The 16,637-nt window shown below is 39.2% G+C and overlaps 1 protein-coding gene across 3 annotated transcripts in view; it reads left to right on the top strand.

Annotated features, from left to right (window-relative positions):
- Positions 1-16,637, top strand: part of MBNL3 (muscleblind like splicing regulator 3) — a 113,480-nt gene that overhangs the window by 42,577 nt on the left and 54,266 nt on the right. For all 3 annotated transcript variants that reach the window (XM_075187250.1, XM_075187249.1, XM_075187247.1), the window contains exon 2: positions 6,635-7,599. In XM_075187250.1, the coding sequence (XP_075043351.1) occupies positions 7,426-7,599 (174 nt within the window). In that variant the 5' untranslated portion in view covers positions 6,635-7,425. The remainder of the gene's footprint in view (positions 1-6,634; positions 7,600-16,637) is intronic.

Raw genomic sequence — 16,637 nt, 5'->3', positions numbered from 1 at the left:
GGGAATATATTTTCCTGACACACAGCCCACTTCCTGTTAGCGATCTTTTTGAATAACACTGCAGCCAGCCTCTCTTGGCTGTAGAAGGCTGATAAGATAGAAGTGTCAGTGCCTTGCACAGCTGCTATGTCAGGGATTTCAAGTTCAGTCATGGGGACTGTAACAAATTATATTTGTGAATATTATTAGTAGCTTTGTAGTGTGATGTAACCTGTATTTTAGCTTTAGTGGTCCTTTTGAAACTTCCATAAAAATAACTTAATGATTCAAGTACTTGTCATTAAAACCTTTGGAATATAGACTTACAATATTGTCTTGTGAGTGCCAACCGATAACAAATTTCAACACTGAAGCTATGGTGTAGTTGGGGATTTCCAGTCTTCTCTATTGTTTATTTATTAACTTGGCGGATGTGCTGTTAAAAGTAAATACATGAAAATCCAATATCAAACATCAGACTTGTCCCTATTATAACAGCTGTTTTCTCTGCATTTGCGGTAGGGGGGCAAGTTGCGGCATTTCCCCTTAAGAAACGTGTTTCATCTGTACTGAATGTTTCCGTGGCTTCTTCATCGGCACCTGGAACTATGATATTCCGGCCGGTATGTGCAGTGTAGCTGCTGCAGCAACTCTTTGCTGGTAACTGTGGCTCTGTCCTCCTGACCATTTACCTGGATCAGGACCACAAGGTAGTGCATGGAGCATTTACACAGGGTGCTGGGTTCAACACAGGACAGCCGGGTGGTGGAAAAAAGTGTCAGCTCTTATCTTTAGATCACAGGAATTTAGTAAGTGTAGGCATCTTGCACATATAGAGCAGGATGTTGAAGAAAAGTAGTGTTTATTGTACAATAACAGGTCTTAAAAGAGCTGTTATATGCCACTAAAATGTAGCGATGACACACAGGTACTTTACATGGCGCTTTGCTGCCCTAGTTATACAGCTATTTCACGTTGGCAGGTGGTAATCCAACCCCTCTCCATTTAATGACTCCAGGCTGATTCACTTATATTGCATGTGACTCACCCTGGACCTTGTTCACACATTTAACATTACACTCAGTGGCAGGGGCATGTGGTTTTTCTAGCCTGTCCATGGACAACCGGGGGGTGGGGGGCAGGGGGCAGCTCAGCCCTCTCTTCACCCTGACACCACTATGTCTGGGCTGGTAAATTTATGTTTAATATTCTCACCCAAAGTACCTTTCAGTAGACTTGCTCTGGGGTTTAGTGCTCCATCCCCCAAGCCACAGAGGCAACAGGTCACAGCAGTGGAACATAGCGCCTTGGGAGGCAGTGTACCAGCAGGATTTATTGGAATGCTGACTCTACAGGAAAGGGTCCACCACTGCTGCTTTCCAATCCCCAAGTGGAGAACCAGATTGTAGATGCCCAAATACCGTCATCCTACTTCTCACACTCGCTCCTGCAGTGTTCAAGTGAATCCTACACAGAGCTACTGTATAAACTCCCAGAACTGCCTTTTTCTTGATCCAAGCACTTGGGAGTAGGGAAGGCAGCCCAACACTACCCAGACAGACTGAACCCACACTTGACCACGAGGAATGGGGGACCCTACAGCACCATTCCACTAGATGTGTCCTGACCCCAACTTGGTTTAAAACATTCAAATCATTTTCCTACCCATTGTACATAGGCGTGCTGCCCTGCGCATTTAAAAACAAAGCATTGCCTGAGTTTGGGGAAAGGGGGAACCAACCACAGTATGTAATATATTCCCTTACCCTAACTCTGTCACATCCTATGTATTATAGCTGCAAGCAATTTGAGTCAGGAAGTCTGGTTTACAAATAAAGAACTTGCGAGCAGGGTTCTCTTACCTCTGTCTGTATGTATTACCCAGTAATGTCTGATCAGTGCTTGTTCCCAATTGTAAAGCGCTACGGAATTTGCTGGCACTATATAAATAAATGTTGATGATGATGATGATGATGATGAAGCTTCCCCCATGAAAACTGATTCATCAGAAAAATATTTGCAAGTTTCAAGTGTTTGTTTATGTATGTACAGATTCATCCACTCGTAAAACAATGCAAATGTCTGGGTGTACGCCAGCTTTAATTGTAGCTATACAAACAGGGGCAAACGCGGGATTTGTAGAGGGGGTTTCCACACCACGCCGCCAGTGGGCGTGACCAGCATGCATGGAGGTGTGGCTATAATTTTAGACAGTGCTTGGCTGCTCCCCAACTTTACCTATCCCCATAATATACATGGGCAATGCTGCGTGCAGTACTGTTAGATGCACGCAGCTCTCTCTTATTGAGCAGAGCCGTGTGAAGCTGGGGCAGGGTCCAGAAACCTCAATTATACAATGCCCCAGGCTTGGAAGGGGGTTTCCAGACACTTGGAAACCCCCCCCCCCCCCCCCTCGGTTTGCCTATGACTAAGAAATTAACACACTTACTGAATTTTAGGTGCTCCATCTGGTGATTGTTTAATGAAATGTTTTGACCACTAAAATGTGAGAACCTGTGGCACAAATATGACCATGTGACATTGTGTGTCTGGTGCAATTACAGCCTGTTTTATACAAAAGTTTGTGGATTTGTGGGACAACGCGTTGGAACATGTTGGGTGGGGAGCGTTCATTAAAAGGAGTTAGGTGGATTGGGGGCATTTCTCCTGGCTTAGTATGAATTGGGTGCATGAGTGTGCCTGCTTGTCACCAATTTGCACAAATTAGATTTTGTTTGATGGTATATGACTATGCAAATGAGATAAAGGGGTGGAGAAGAACGATTTGCTCCCTGTCTGCAAAAGGACTTTTCAGTTTTGAGTCTTGTACTTTTATCTGGACACATTTTTTTACCTTTCAGTTAAACTTCTGAAGGAAAGCTCAACCAATGTTGGTTTCGTTTTAAACCTATGGTTTAAAATGAAACCTTGTCCAACTCTCTAGCTCAAGCGGGTGAGCTACAAATGCAATTTAAATAAACGTTAAAAGCAAGTTTTTAGTTAAAAAATTGCAGCTTTAAGGGCATATAACTTCAAAACCAGTGCACATATCAGCCTAAAATTTGGGGGTTTTCTTTATACCATGGCAGCATTTATTATACCAAATTTAATTGAAATTGGAGAATGTAATGTAGTTTTTTTTTTTTTAAATTGTGTTGATTTGATGTGGAATGACTGTTTCCACCATGTGCATTTCAGGTAGATCCACAAACTTGGGCATAGATTGGTTTTCTGTGAGCAGCTCCAAGTACTGTGGCATGGCTGTACACCTTAACTTGTCGGCTGGACAGATATGCACATTGCAGGAGCCCACTTTTAGCGGTTGTTTAACGATCAATACTTGTACAAACGGGCATTGACAGATCTGTCTGTGGTCTGGATGGCTGGAATGAATCTTAAAAAAAAAAAAAAAATTAAAAAAAAAATTGGCGAATGAATGACAGACTTTGAATGAAAATTGGAGTGATCCCGTTTCTCTGTTACTCACACTGTCACTCTGTGAGCAGATGTGTGGACCACAGACAGGCATGTTAATATATAATCTATAAAAACAGAAAGCATGTCAGGAACAGGATAAAGGCACACAGACAACACTGTTCCATATTGTTTATCTAATGGAGTTGTAAAGAAATGTATTATTGGAAACACTTGGACAGAAAGGCTATCCATACATTCTGCGGTGATGCCTGCTGCAAACAGCCCACGTGCAGTTACACCATTATTTATGTATTTCTATATAAAGTCTTCTGCTATGTGTGTGTACTGCAAATCTCACCTCTTTCATATATATATAATTTATATATAATTTATTTAAATTAAAGCCATATAGAGGATTACACTAGTTCAGATATCTCTCATATAGTGGAGAATATATAACATTTTAATTTTGGGGATTACATTATCTTACTGTCTGGAAATGTTGGTGCTGCAAAGGATTAGCAACAATATTAGTGGCCCATTTAATTTCTTCATAGGCAGAAATAGCAATGATAAAACATCTCACCCGTAAAGGACTGATGGAACAATAGAAAAAAAACCATGTTAAACATATACGCATATGATAGATCTCTAATGTGTGGGAGTTATATTCCAGGCACTGCAGCAGTGTTAGGTTATATTAATGCCAGTGTTGTTTGACTCCTGTGTTCCTTTATTAAATTAGCCTCAACTCTGACTTGCAGTATTGGTCATTTAGATTAATGTGTGCAGCACCAGTTCAGCAGAACATATAATATTGTGTTGGTGTCTTTTCTTGTTTCTTCAGACTTGGCACATAGCAAAGTAAGTTTTATAATCAATAGTAGGTAACAAGAGACAGACAAGACTCCCAGGGTGCCCATTCCTCACCAAATTTAGACACAAGTTAATAATAACCCTTATTTTATATTTGGAAAGCCCTCAGTCAATCACAATAAAAAAACAAAAACCCCTTTGGCTGTAGTAGACTTCAAACCGTGCCATGATTCTTCTACTTTTATAAGTAGCACTTCTGTTTCTTTAATTCATCTGCCATGCGTCTGTTTTTAAGACAGCTCACTTGGAGAAAGGCAACCTGACAGCTGTTGAACTAAAAGTATCAGCATGACTTGCCAGCTGCCTAGTAGAAGCGAGTTATTTTGCACCACCCAGAAAGCCACTGTTTTCGGTTGCATAAGTTCAGTCTTGGATTAGAAATCACAATGGTTGCATTTGTGAAAATGTCTCCTGATGTTTGTGAGCGAGTCTGTGTCCGAATGGTCTTTCGGTATTGTCCGTCGTACTGTTGGTGGCACACCCCAAAATGGCGTTGTTTACCCTTGTTTTTCAGACACGGTACTGTAAGTGTCTGTAATTTCCAGGTATTGGTGATTTAGCAGCCAGAACAAAGCTACATAAACGAGAGAGACTTCTCCCAAGAAACAAATACATTTATGTCCAATGCTTTTAAACTTTTTTTTGGAAGCGAACCTGCAGCTTTTCTCGGCTGGAGGATCCAAGAGGTTAAACAGAAATAAAACTTGCCTCTGACACATTGGGGTAGTCTGTGCCAAGAGCCAATGAATCCTCTGAACAGAATTGTGTAACTTTGCATAAACCACATCATTCTCAAACAACAAGCAAAGTATGTGAAGCCACATTCTCTGCCAGAGATCTCTGCAATGTTTTGCCAGCCCGCTTGGCATAGAGGAGTCTTGGGATGTATTAGTTAATTTGTGACCGGACTTGGCAACTTCTGCTTTTCCTTATAAGAATATTAGTTTGATATGTAGCTCTGGTGAATGGAATGTGTTCGCAGCCAATGAGTTACTTTAAAAGTGCAATGCCACAAAAATGTATCGCATCCCAATGACATGTATTCATCATCGAGCACTTGGAGTCCTATTTGGTAGAAAAGTGCTATATAAATACATTTTTTGTATTATCTTAACAAATAATGGAGTTGTTTCATTTAGTTAAATCAGTGATTGGCAACCTGATATACTTCAAACAGTCTCACTGGTTTATTGAACAGTATATGAGGCTAAACTGAGGAGTATTTTTAGGAGAAAAGCAGAATTCTATCTAATGAATGAGATGACAACGAAGTCTTCAGTGGTGTTCACAGTTTTGCATAGTGCATCTCAACTTATTCTGCCCTCTGCACACCTGGGCGCATTTGTTGATGGTCTCACAAGATTGGAGAGTAGGTGTGTACCTCTCTGTGCACTAGGCGACCCATCCAGGCTTACCAATGTGGAACCAAGGTGTTCGGCGGTACACATCATGTGTGCTTTGTAAATGTGGCAAAATACACTTAAATATGTGACTCTCCTAGTAAAAGGAGATTATTATATAGTATTATCACTATGCTGTTAATGAATTTGCTTAGTCGTTTGCACAGTGATGTACTGGTTGAGTATCTGTATATCATCTATGTGAAATGGTAATGTACAAGCTCATTTCTTCTGTCCAGCAGATAGAACACACACTAATTCAGATAGATGTTATTGTCCACCCATGTCATAGTAATTGTTCCTTAGATTGCACTAGGGTAGATTCCTGTATCAAGAGATTGAATCTCAATAGAGCCCCATTTGGTTTTGTGCCACTGGATTAAAGAGTTAATGTCTATCCAGCGTTGCTGTCCGCTTATCTGTTTCCCCCATCCTGTGGCACTCCGCCACCAACCGAAGGCTAGATTCTGCTCATACAGCACTTATGTATTGTCGTATCCCTGGCCTGATTTCTATTTATAGCAAAACACAGTCCCCTACCTGGGTTCAATCATTTCTTTAAAATTAATATAAAAAAGCATAGCACATGTTAGACACTTGGCATTCTCTTACTGTGCAGCGGTCAGAAGAAGAAAAAAAAGAAAGATTGCCTGCCAAAATAGACCAGCATAAACCGAGCACTGCTATTGGGCAGTCTTCCAGTGTTCTATTGCTACAGAAAATGTAATTGGCTTCTATGTTTCACCATGCGCAGATAGGTGTAGGAAATGCCATTTTTTTTCTAACCACAATGTCTGACTGCACTGTGCCGTAGTGTCAGTATCTAAGAGGTTTTCCTGTTTTAAAAGATCCTAGTATTGTTTTCTTGTTTTATTTTATGAGTCTGTGATAAAAGTTATGCATTTTTTCTGAGTATATAGTTTATTTGCTCATTTTTTTTAATTTTTTTTTATTTCTTGCAGGTTGCTGAAACGTGCCTTTTTTCCCGAAGCTAACGCTGCTTGGATTTCTGTCTAGTGCTGCCTCTGTTTTTTTTCTTCTTTTTTTTTTTTTTTTTTTTTTTTTTAATCTTTCCTTTTGCCGTTGCTTGCAGACCAAACCCTGACGGCAACTTACCTTACTTAATATAATGTCAACACTCAGTCCTTTAAACAAAAGTCAACAGATTTTTCATTAATAGTCACACCTGTGCCCAATTGTAAAAATAGTTTCTTCGTCGGAACAAAAGCAAAAAAAAATCCAACAAACAGAACGTCACATTTTGTTTGAAGAACTGAAATTCTGCCAATTGCTGATGCGTTTTCACAAAAATAATTGGAACCATTAAGTTGAGAGCACAGAATTATTTTAAAAGTCTGCATAGGCTAACCCCCACCGATTTTTCACAAGTGGCACAAAAAAGCCAACACATTCAAACTTTGACATTTGCACTTTTTTAAGAGCTGGCCTCGAATTAGATTTATTTTTATTTTCAATTTATCTGATAAATCGTCTATTTTATGGTTGGATTTTTATGTTGTTTTTTTTTCTTGACTCTACAACAGATACAAATTGACTTTTAAAAAATCAAAAACAAAAAAAAAAAACCTTAAGTGCTGACAATTTTTTTTTAACCAAAGTGACAAAATAGTTATTTTATTCATTTAAACTTGAATTCCACGTTTCCTTGTCACCCCTTGTTTTAAGAAGAAAACGATTGTAGTAAGAAACAAAGGAGGTGTTTTCTCTTGGGTTTGGGCAACCTATCTTTAATATGGCCGTTAACGTCTCCTTGGTGCGTGACACAAAATGGCTGACACTGGAAGTATGTCGGGAATTCCAGAGAGGCACTTGTTCAAGGTCCGATGCAGAGTGCAAGTTTGCTCATCCGTCACGGAGTTGTCACGTGGAAAATGGGAGAGTTATTGCCTGCTTTGACTCACTGAAGGTAAGAGAAACCTTTGTTCCTTTTTGCTATTTGGAACGATTCCATTTTAGTGTGCTGTAATGTGTATTAAAGAGTACCCATTGCCTACATCCAGTGTAGGCGGCTGTAAAAGGATTTCTAGGGTGAATATGGGGTTATAATCTCAATATTCTGGCAAATGTATGGATGACCATTTAATACCATAATATATGACTATTACAGTCAACCCACTCCTCGCAAAGGTAATTGTGATTTAACCCAAGAAATATAATTCTTATTTTCCCTTAAATCCACAGGACCAATATTCATGTAATAGCTTATGCTCATATCTTCAAGAAAAACTACGCACAAAATATAGTTTCATTTAAGATGTAGGCGGCCATTTGGTGAGCCGAGACAAATTTCAAGACAATGCTGTCAATTAGTTAACTAGGAACAAGTGACATCACTGACACAAAATGGCTGCCTGTCTTAGGTGAACAAAATCTGAATCTCCTAATGACTTTCTGCGTTGATTTGATTGACTACCACTGGGGGTTTTTTTTAACCAAAACTAACAAATGTTTGTATTGTAAATATATTTATTTTCCTCAAGTTAGAAGGGCATGTTTTGTTGTTCATACATAGATTTATTTACATGCTGTAAATATATTATTATTCTGGTAAAATAACATAAAAGGAGGAAGAGAGACAGATAACAATAAGTGCATTACAAATAAAACTGGGCACTATAGGACAATGTTTTTTTGTTCTCTAGTAACGGCAGTCAGAGTTGCAAAACATATATATTTTTGCATATTATGCAACATAAGTAATTTTATTCAAATGTCCTCCACACTAACCTTGTGATCCAGAATTGCACAGAATGAAAGTAAAATAACAATCTCATGCCATTGGAACTTAGTATCTGACAGGATTTTTCCTGGAACTCTCTAGACAGAAGTGACACAAAGGATCCTTTATAAGCCACTAAAAAGCGGACCAGCACTGTTGCTTCTTTTCTTCCGCTAGTGGGCCTAATTGCCTCACCAGGACCTTGCAAGCTGCATGCCCATTCCCCAGAGTTCGCCACTGACCCTGTAAATGCACCTACGTCTGTAGACTTGCAGACACACTTGAGAATGTGCATAGTGGAGATGTCACATTCAAAATCCAACATGCTACCGTTTTAGGATCACTTTAGTAATTTAACTATTAAGGGGAATAGGGCATGCTTGTCCCCTGTTGCATGGGAGCTATTAAGCTCTGAAGATACTGCATGCAATGTTTTCCGCATAATCGCTCCTTTGTGACATGGATGAGCATTCCCCATTCTCTTAAGTGTGTCAGAAAGGGGAAGATTTGAGCTCTATTTTCTAGCTGAAAAAGAGCTAGCTTTCAAAACGTCTATCCAACATATTATTGGCCTTATAGCCTTATATTTCAGAGTAGAGGCTTGCTAGGCGGCGTGTGGAGACTTGGGTAACTGGTGGTCCTCTATTTATTCCATGCCAGAGATAGAATTCTATGATGGCTAAAGGGCTTATAATGAACTATTTATGTCAGACATGCTCTGGCGCCACTCTGTAGCAGATTGCCATGCTTCTATGGAACAATCTTCCTCATTCTATCAGGCTATCCTCTAGTCTGCAAATCTTCAAATGATCCTTCAAATCCCACCTGTTTAGGATCACCTACCCTTATTCTGTCTCACCTCTCTCCTCTGCCCCCTTTCTTTATGCTTCCTCACTTATCATTTTACACCTTACCCTCCTTCTTTCTCCCTCCTCATTTCACCACCCATTTTTCTGCTCTCCCTTCAGGTTTCCAGTCCCCTGAATACTCTAGCCCCCGTTCTGCACTCCATTCAGCTAGTCCCTTCACCTTGACCCCCCTTGTGTTTCCTCTTAGTGTGCTCCTTATCCTAGATTTGAACCTCCTGCAAGCAGAGCCCTCTATTCCTTGTGTCCTCTACCTCCTGTCACCTGTTTCTTCCGGCACCCCAGCTTCATTCCTTAACCTCGACTCTGGCTTCCTGCCTCAGTCTTTTTCTCTCCCTTCCCCTAATTTACTGTCTCTGGTCCTGATAGTTGCACCCACATTCCTAGGCTCAGGCCCATCCTATGTTAATTCACTCCTCATCTTTTCCTTCCCCTTTCTGGATCCCAAGCTTTCTTTATTAACGCAAACCTCTGCCTGGTCTACCTGTCCTCAGCTGGGTTGTCAATTCAGTTGCACTTTGTTTTGTTTTTTTGTACTTCCCTGTATGCTGTGTTCTGTTTTCTCCTATGCACTATGTACGGCGCTGTGGACCCTTTTGTGGTGCCATATCAATAAAAGATAACAATATTCTACCTACATGCTTCATATATCTCAATTTCAATTTTAGGAGTTAGTGACCTTTCAGGTTCCGGGGAAAAAATTCATATTCCATGTTGTAGTGGGTATTTCTTTTAATCCTATGTAAACTCTCTACCCCACACCCCATCTGAACGTTATCCATGCCCTTCCTACTTGGCGATTAAACCCTTATTCAAGATGGATAAAGTCTAGTTTTAAAGGCACATTAACACAAGTGTTAACACTTTCTATGGTTAATCCTGCAGAGTTCTAAAGAAATTTGTTAATTGAAAATTTTGTACAAAAAGGACTTCTGTACATTCTGTGTCAAAGCCTTGTGCAGTATTTAAACGGCATATCGAAAGATGAACAATGTTGAAGCTTCAAAGATATTTTCTTTCCAACTATAGGTAGAAGGAATTAACTGTCTGATCAGCCATTTGTTTAGGGTGTAGGTGGGTCAGGGGGCTGTAAGCAGAAGGGATCTCGGAGGACCACTCGTGACCGTCTGCCCTGTGTAAACAAACTCACTATATGCCATACAAGCAGACAAAATTTGCTTTCCTCCACATGATACAAATAAAGACTAAAATAGTTTAGTTATTTCTGCCATATATCTTTTCCAGCATAAAATCAAGAATTTAATTACGGAAAGAAAAAAGTTTGGCGTTAAAGTTGTAGAAACCTCTATTGACATCATCATATTTATGACGAGGTGGATGGCACCAAGACGTGCCCAGTCACTCCAATGGTAGTGTATGAGCCAGACACATGCCACACACCTCCGATGGCTGTCTAGTCTGCCTGCTGCATTGAGGGGAATGTTGACATACGGCATGGGGGTTCTACAGAGTTAGACACAGCTCTTACCCTGTAAGTTTCCTTATAATTCCCCACATAGTACACAGGCAACTTAATAACCCGACTGAGATGTGGTCTTCCAGAAGACGTGTTAATAAAAATGTCTTCCTTTCAAGTGCACCACTTCTAAATTCATACCCCTTAAATAAAATATATTTCATGTCCATTAAATAATTGGTTAATTTTAACCAATTTGACACAGATGCCTAAGCTATATACACATTCCATTTGTACTAAGTAGAGGTCAAATATTTTTTTGCTGAGTGAATAAAATACACAACCATGCTGAGTGGACCCTTAGAGATGTTAGGTTCAGTAGCATGTGCTACTTTGGCTATAGCTACATCCAAGTGAGCTAGGGCCAGTTGATCCCTATGGTAAACAGACCATCCATACTCTCAAGCCGTAAGGTGAAATAAATGAGAGCCTACCAAAGTTTTATACAGAGGAGTATTTGGTACCCTTATTCATTCCCTCCCTTAGTACACCAATAGAAAGCAACTCCCAGGTTGCGTAAGCCATCATGGTGTTTAGTTTGAGTTTTCATTGCAGGACAGTGCAGACAAGAGCGGGGGTTCTGCCCTTGAGACGTCAGATCTGCACATATTTCAAATGAAAGGATTAATGTGTTTACATAAGGTTTTATCAATAACTTAGGCAGTTTTGAAGTACTGTGTGTTCTAAATTTACCCAAAACAACAAGTTCAGAATCTGCTAACTTCCCAGGAATTGGGCTATATAAGGGATACTTTTCTTTAGTACAATGTAAATATTGACCGTTGTTGCACATTGCCTTGTCTGTCACCTTCTGCGGAGTAGGTGCTGGGAGGACATATGTGAAATGGTGGAGGCAGCCATATTTCTGGTGGAACCTATATTCAGCCTATCCATTCCTTAGGGAACTATTGACTCAGTTTCTAGTGAATTAATAGGGCATATTCAACTGTGGTACCTTATTTATTAAGGACCTACCAAATTACACACATTCAAACAGGCTGAATAATGGTTCAGCCCACAGCCCACTAGCAAGTCACTGGGAAAGACATCGCTGAGGCATTCTCGTGAATATTTGTGGCTCCAATACATTTTACAGGTGTTTGTCCTGACAGAAACCTTTTATCTCTATTATCTGAACCTTTATCTTTTGCAGTCATTATACTTTTAACTATTTTCCTTCTCATTCTTAAAACATGCTGGCAGCTTCCTTGCCAAAAACTGTCCCATTAAATATGAGGTTTTATGTAAGTCATAGTAATGGCTCTTTCATCCTTCAACAGTCCACTCAAACATGCCATGGTCACATACACAGTGTACGGGAGTGACATGGTTAATTTTCCCCACATCTTTGTTTATATGTTGGAATGTGCAGTTTTGTTTCAATTCAGCCCACTCTTTGTTCTCCTGGTGGCAGATGTATTAACCTGCGGATTTTGTAAGTCACCGATATTTGGTGACTTTGCAGCGGAATTTTAAAACGGCAATGACTTTGAAGGCAGGTTTTGCCTTCAAAGACATTGCGGTTTTAAATTTCCCCTGCATATTGCCAAATATTGGCGACTTGCAAAATCCGCAGGTTTGTATTTTAACATTAATCATTTTTATTAAGGTTAAGATTAAAGGGTAAGGGGATACAGAAAAAAAGGAGGGGAGGGTACATAGTGGGGAGCAGACATAACATTGTAAATCAAACCACACGACATATGTGTATGTACATATCAACATTATCCCAATGAAGTGGAGAAATAGACACAGTATTAAAGGTTCAGCTGGGGGTAGATCTGGCGGATCAGGAGTTTAGGAGGTTGTGTTTCTAGGAATCAGCAGGTTAGTAGATTTACCCCCTGATCTTGTTTTTGAAAACAAAATCACTCAACATATAGAAAAAGGATTTGCTTTGCAAGGGCAAGCACACATTCTATTGTTTTGTTTTTTTAAATGACAAAATAGCTACTGGGTTACATTGTTCTTTTGGCATTTATGGACATTGGTTACAAATAAGGAAAAAAATTATTATACTTAGTATATTTTCTCCTTTGCAGTATATATTAGTAGGAGATGTCACAGTGCACAAGTATTACTTATGATCAGTAAGGCTAGTTTCATAAACTAATTTACAATTCTTGAGGGTTGCAAACTAATTTAAACTCAAATCTTTACTCTTTTTTTTTTTTTTTTTGAAAAGTAAATTTTTATTAAAGTTTTTCAAAACAACATAGTCGTGAAAGTGAGACATCATATGACATATATGTGAAACACTTCACTTCAGGTAACAGAAATACACATAAAAGAAAACTCGAAACAGTACATAGTAAATTGGCATGTTACTGTAAAGGAACGAGAGTGTTGTTTTTCTTATTTTTGTTGCTTGGGGGAAAGGGGAAGACAAACAATGGGTGAAGGGGGAGGGGGGGAGAAGAGTTTATCACCTTTTGTTCCCTGAATCAAGTGGTAAAGAGGAAAAATAGTGACAAACTTGGCTATAAGGAGGTGTAATCAGACTGTCAATGGCTATCATTTAAAAGTACAAGATGTTCCAAGCCTCTAACTATCATAGTTTGAGAGCGGATGGGTGTCAGATGGTTGTTAATGGGGGTTCAGCATTGAAATGGCTCCTCCAAGGAGACCATGTATTTTGGAAATTCTCTGGTTTATCTTGAAGGACGGCTGTAATGCTTTCCATTCTGGAAATAGACCAAATTTTGCTAATGGTAGCTGAGAGTGAGGGGGGGGGGGGGCAGTATCCTTCCAGTGAGCTGCAATCAAACATTTAGCTGCATTTACCATATGGCCAATGAGCTTTTGTACATTTTATTTTTATATATAGGTTAATGACAGCATATTAGTTAGAGTTTGGAAGTGGATAATTTTAGAGTTTCTTCTTGATTCCATAGATACCATTACAGCAGTACTTTGTGATATGCCTTTCTGATATAGATATAGATATAGATATAGATATAGATATAGAGATATATATATATATATATATATATATATATCTATAATATATATATAATGTGTGCCTACAAGTGCTTCAATTAAAATAAAAATCAATAAGGCTGATTGATGACCTAGTTGTCTGTCCTTAATTCTTGAGGCAGATGAGAATTCTGTCCTGAACACTGTTGAAAAGTTATAATGATTAGGACCGTACACAACTGGTTGTGTGCATGTTAGCATATGGTCACCATGAAGTATTAATATAAAAAAAAAAATGATGCGCAAATCTACAAACCTTCTGTTATAGGCCTCTGCCACAAAGCCAGGACATTTGGCTACTTTAGTGTTGTAATAGTCATACATCTGTAGACCTGCTGATTCTACGTGACTGCTGCTTTTCAGTTTTAAAATCTGTAGGGCAGCATTATCACTAGATGTTTGATATCTTTCACGTGTACTTGTCATTTACACAGTGGAGCTAGCCATTGTGGGGACTCAACCAATGTCCAAATCATCAGTTCATAGTACTTTGTCTCCTGTCACAGTGATTTTTTTTTTAGGAGTTGATTTACGGAAGCAATTCTTGCCTGGCCATCATTCTTCTTAACTACTCCGACAATATTTGTACCTTTTAATTGATAATGAACTGTGGGTGGGTAAAGTCCACGGGAAGGTGTGTACTTCTAAAGATTTGCAGAAAAATATCTCCAGCAGTTAGACAGAAGCCATATAACCTGAGGCACACAGTGTTTGCTTGGCACTTTGGATTTGTTGAACCTGGCACACACAATGGGAACTGTGCCTGGTTGCTATCTTAACTGACTTCCCCTGTGATAGAAGCTGCTCTGGCAGAGCACATCTCCTTCAGGACTGCTCACGTTGGGAGCAGATGCAAGATAAGGAGAGAGCCATGGAGCTTTGCATGAACACGGATCACGTGAGCAAGTGCAATGTAATGTCAGTAGGGACTGGCTGTAATTTGTACTCTTGCAACCATGCAACCAAGCAGGGAGAGAGGTGGTGCAATGCAAGTATCATAAGAGTGGCGTTTTATTCTAACTATTATATACGGATGATTGTATGCTAAAATAGTCTTGAATACAAGTACCAGAGCTAAAATGTAATATATATGTTAGATTTTATTTTACTGTTTTTCTCAAAATGTTCAGCAAAGCACATGGAACCTATATAGTTCTCTACAGTGAATCTTAATTTCCTGCATATATGAACTTATTCAGCTTCATGAAAGTGCTCACACTTTAGGCAAACAGTGCCCCTGGTGGCCAACACTTTCTTATAAAGGAGAGCATCTGTCAGACATAGGACTACATCTGTTTTATTTATAAAGAACTACATAAAATATGTTTTTAAAGCAAAACGTATGCACTTAAAATGTGTTACAGTTGAGGCCTCTTTCAGGAGCTTTACAGAATTCAGGCTTGAAATAAAGTTTTGATCATGGGGGGAAGATTATTTTCTATCACATCAAAGTTGATAAGTTCATTAAAGGACACTGCACCCAGGCTTTGAAATGGCTGGTAACAGAGAACACTAGCTAACAGATTGCAGATAGCTGCATTTTGGAAAAGGTCCATTGTCCATCACAACATACTGGTAGAGAAACTTCAATTAACCACACAGCTTTAAGGAGGGTACGGTTATCTTATTGCACAAACTTATACATTTTTTTATGTTTTGTGTGAATAAAGTTCTCTACATTGTGTTTCCATCTCTGTAGCACTTCTCCTTCAGCATCAATGCCAGGGCCATATTCCACCAACCCTGTTCAATGCCTTCTCACCATACTATAGCTGTTTGTATAACTGTATGGGATCTACTGTTTATAATTCAGAATCTTGGGTAGATTCATGAATTAAATAGATTATAATTAATTAATTAAAGGTGTTGGACTACACCTGGGCAATCCTATTCTTTAACGCCATCGGCTGCTAGGCACTGAAACAGCAGAATTCCTGGCCAAAAGGGCACCACTTGAATGAATGTGATCTTGTAATGCACACATCCAATTATGTGCCACCATTTTTGGCCATGAACAACCTCTCTGATACAGCATCCCTCGACTGATGCCATTAAGTGATGCAATTGTTCCAGGGTAGTTCAAACTCTTTAAAGAGATATCAGGTAACAAACACCTGCTGTGCAAGGCTCCTGTAGAGATGGTGGACTTGCACACAAAATCAGCAAAACTCAGCATGTTCCTCTGTAGCATTGAACACAAGACCCCACTCTGGATCCTAAAAGAAAGGAAATATAAACTCCACCATTTTTTTCATAATAGTGTCTGTTTCCCTATCTCACCACTTTTCTCAGTAAACCTATTGGGCCTGATTCAAGCAGGAATGCAAATGGGATGGGGGGCATCTGCCCCTCGAGAAGGGTATGGGGGGGAGCTTGTCTTTGTATCTTCAGTGCTCCTGGATGACATGAACACTTCTAGGAGTATTCAGACCTCATTTGGAAAAAGAAGCTTATTAACTGCAAGGATCTGCTATTGAACCTTAGTGTAGTATTTCATAGTGACGGGGTTAGCTTATAAACTACAAACTCAACCTTCCTAAGCACTCGTCAATTGTAAATCAGTATTTCATATAATGTCAACAAAAATTATGCTTGGGGTCTCTTTAAAGATAGTCTAGTACTACTTACAAAGAAACAGCATATTGTGAAACAGAAAATGTAAACTAGGATCCTGATGGCTATACCTTTTTAGTTTAGAAATTATTTAGATTTTTTTATTTATTTATTTTTTAAGTAAAAAATACAATATAATCATAGTTAAATGTATCATTGACTGTTCACATTCAGTAGACTGGGACTAGCAGCCATTGTGCAAACTTGTTGTCTGGTGAGAACTAAATTAGAGACTTGCCTACACTTTGAAATGTAAATAACCTAGAAGGACACCTTGCTTGATCTTACCA

The sequence above is a fragment of the Mixophyes fleayi genome, chromosome 9, assembly GCF_038048845.1.
Source record: "Mixophyes fleayi isolate aMixFle1 chromosome 9, aMixFle1.hap1, whole genome shotgun sequence".
In the NCBI taxonomy this organism is placed as follows: Eukaryota; Metazoa; Chordata; class Amphibia; order Anura; family Limnodynastidae; genus Mixophyes; species Mixophyes fleayi.
Note: the sequence above shows the minus strand (reverse complement) of the source record. Positions and strands in the feature narration are given on the sequence as shown.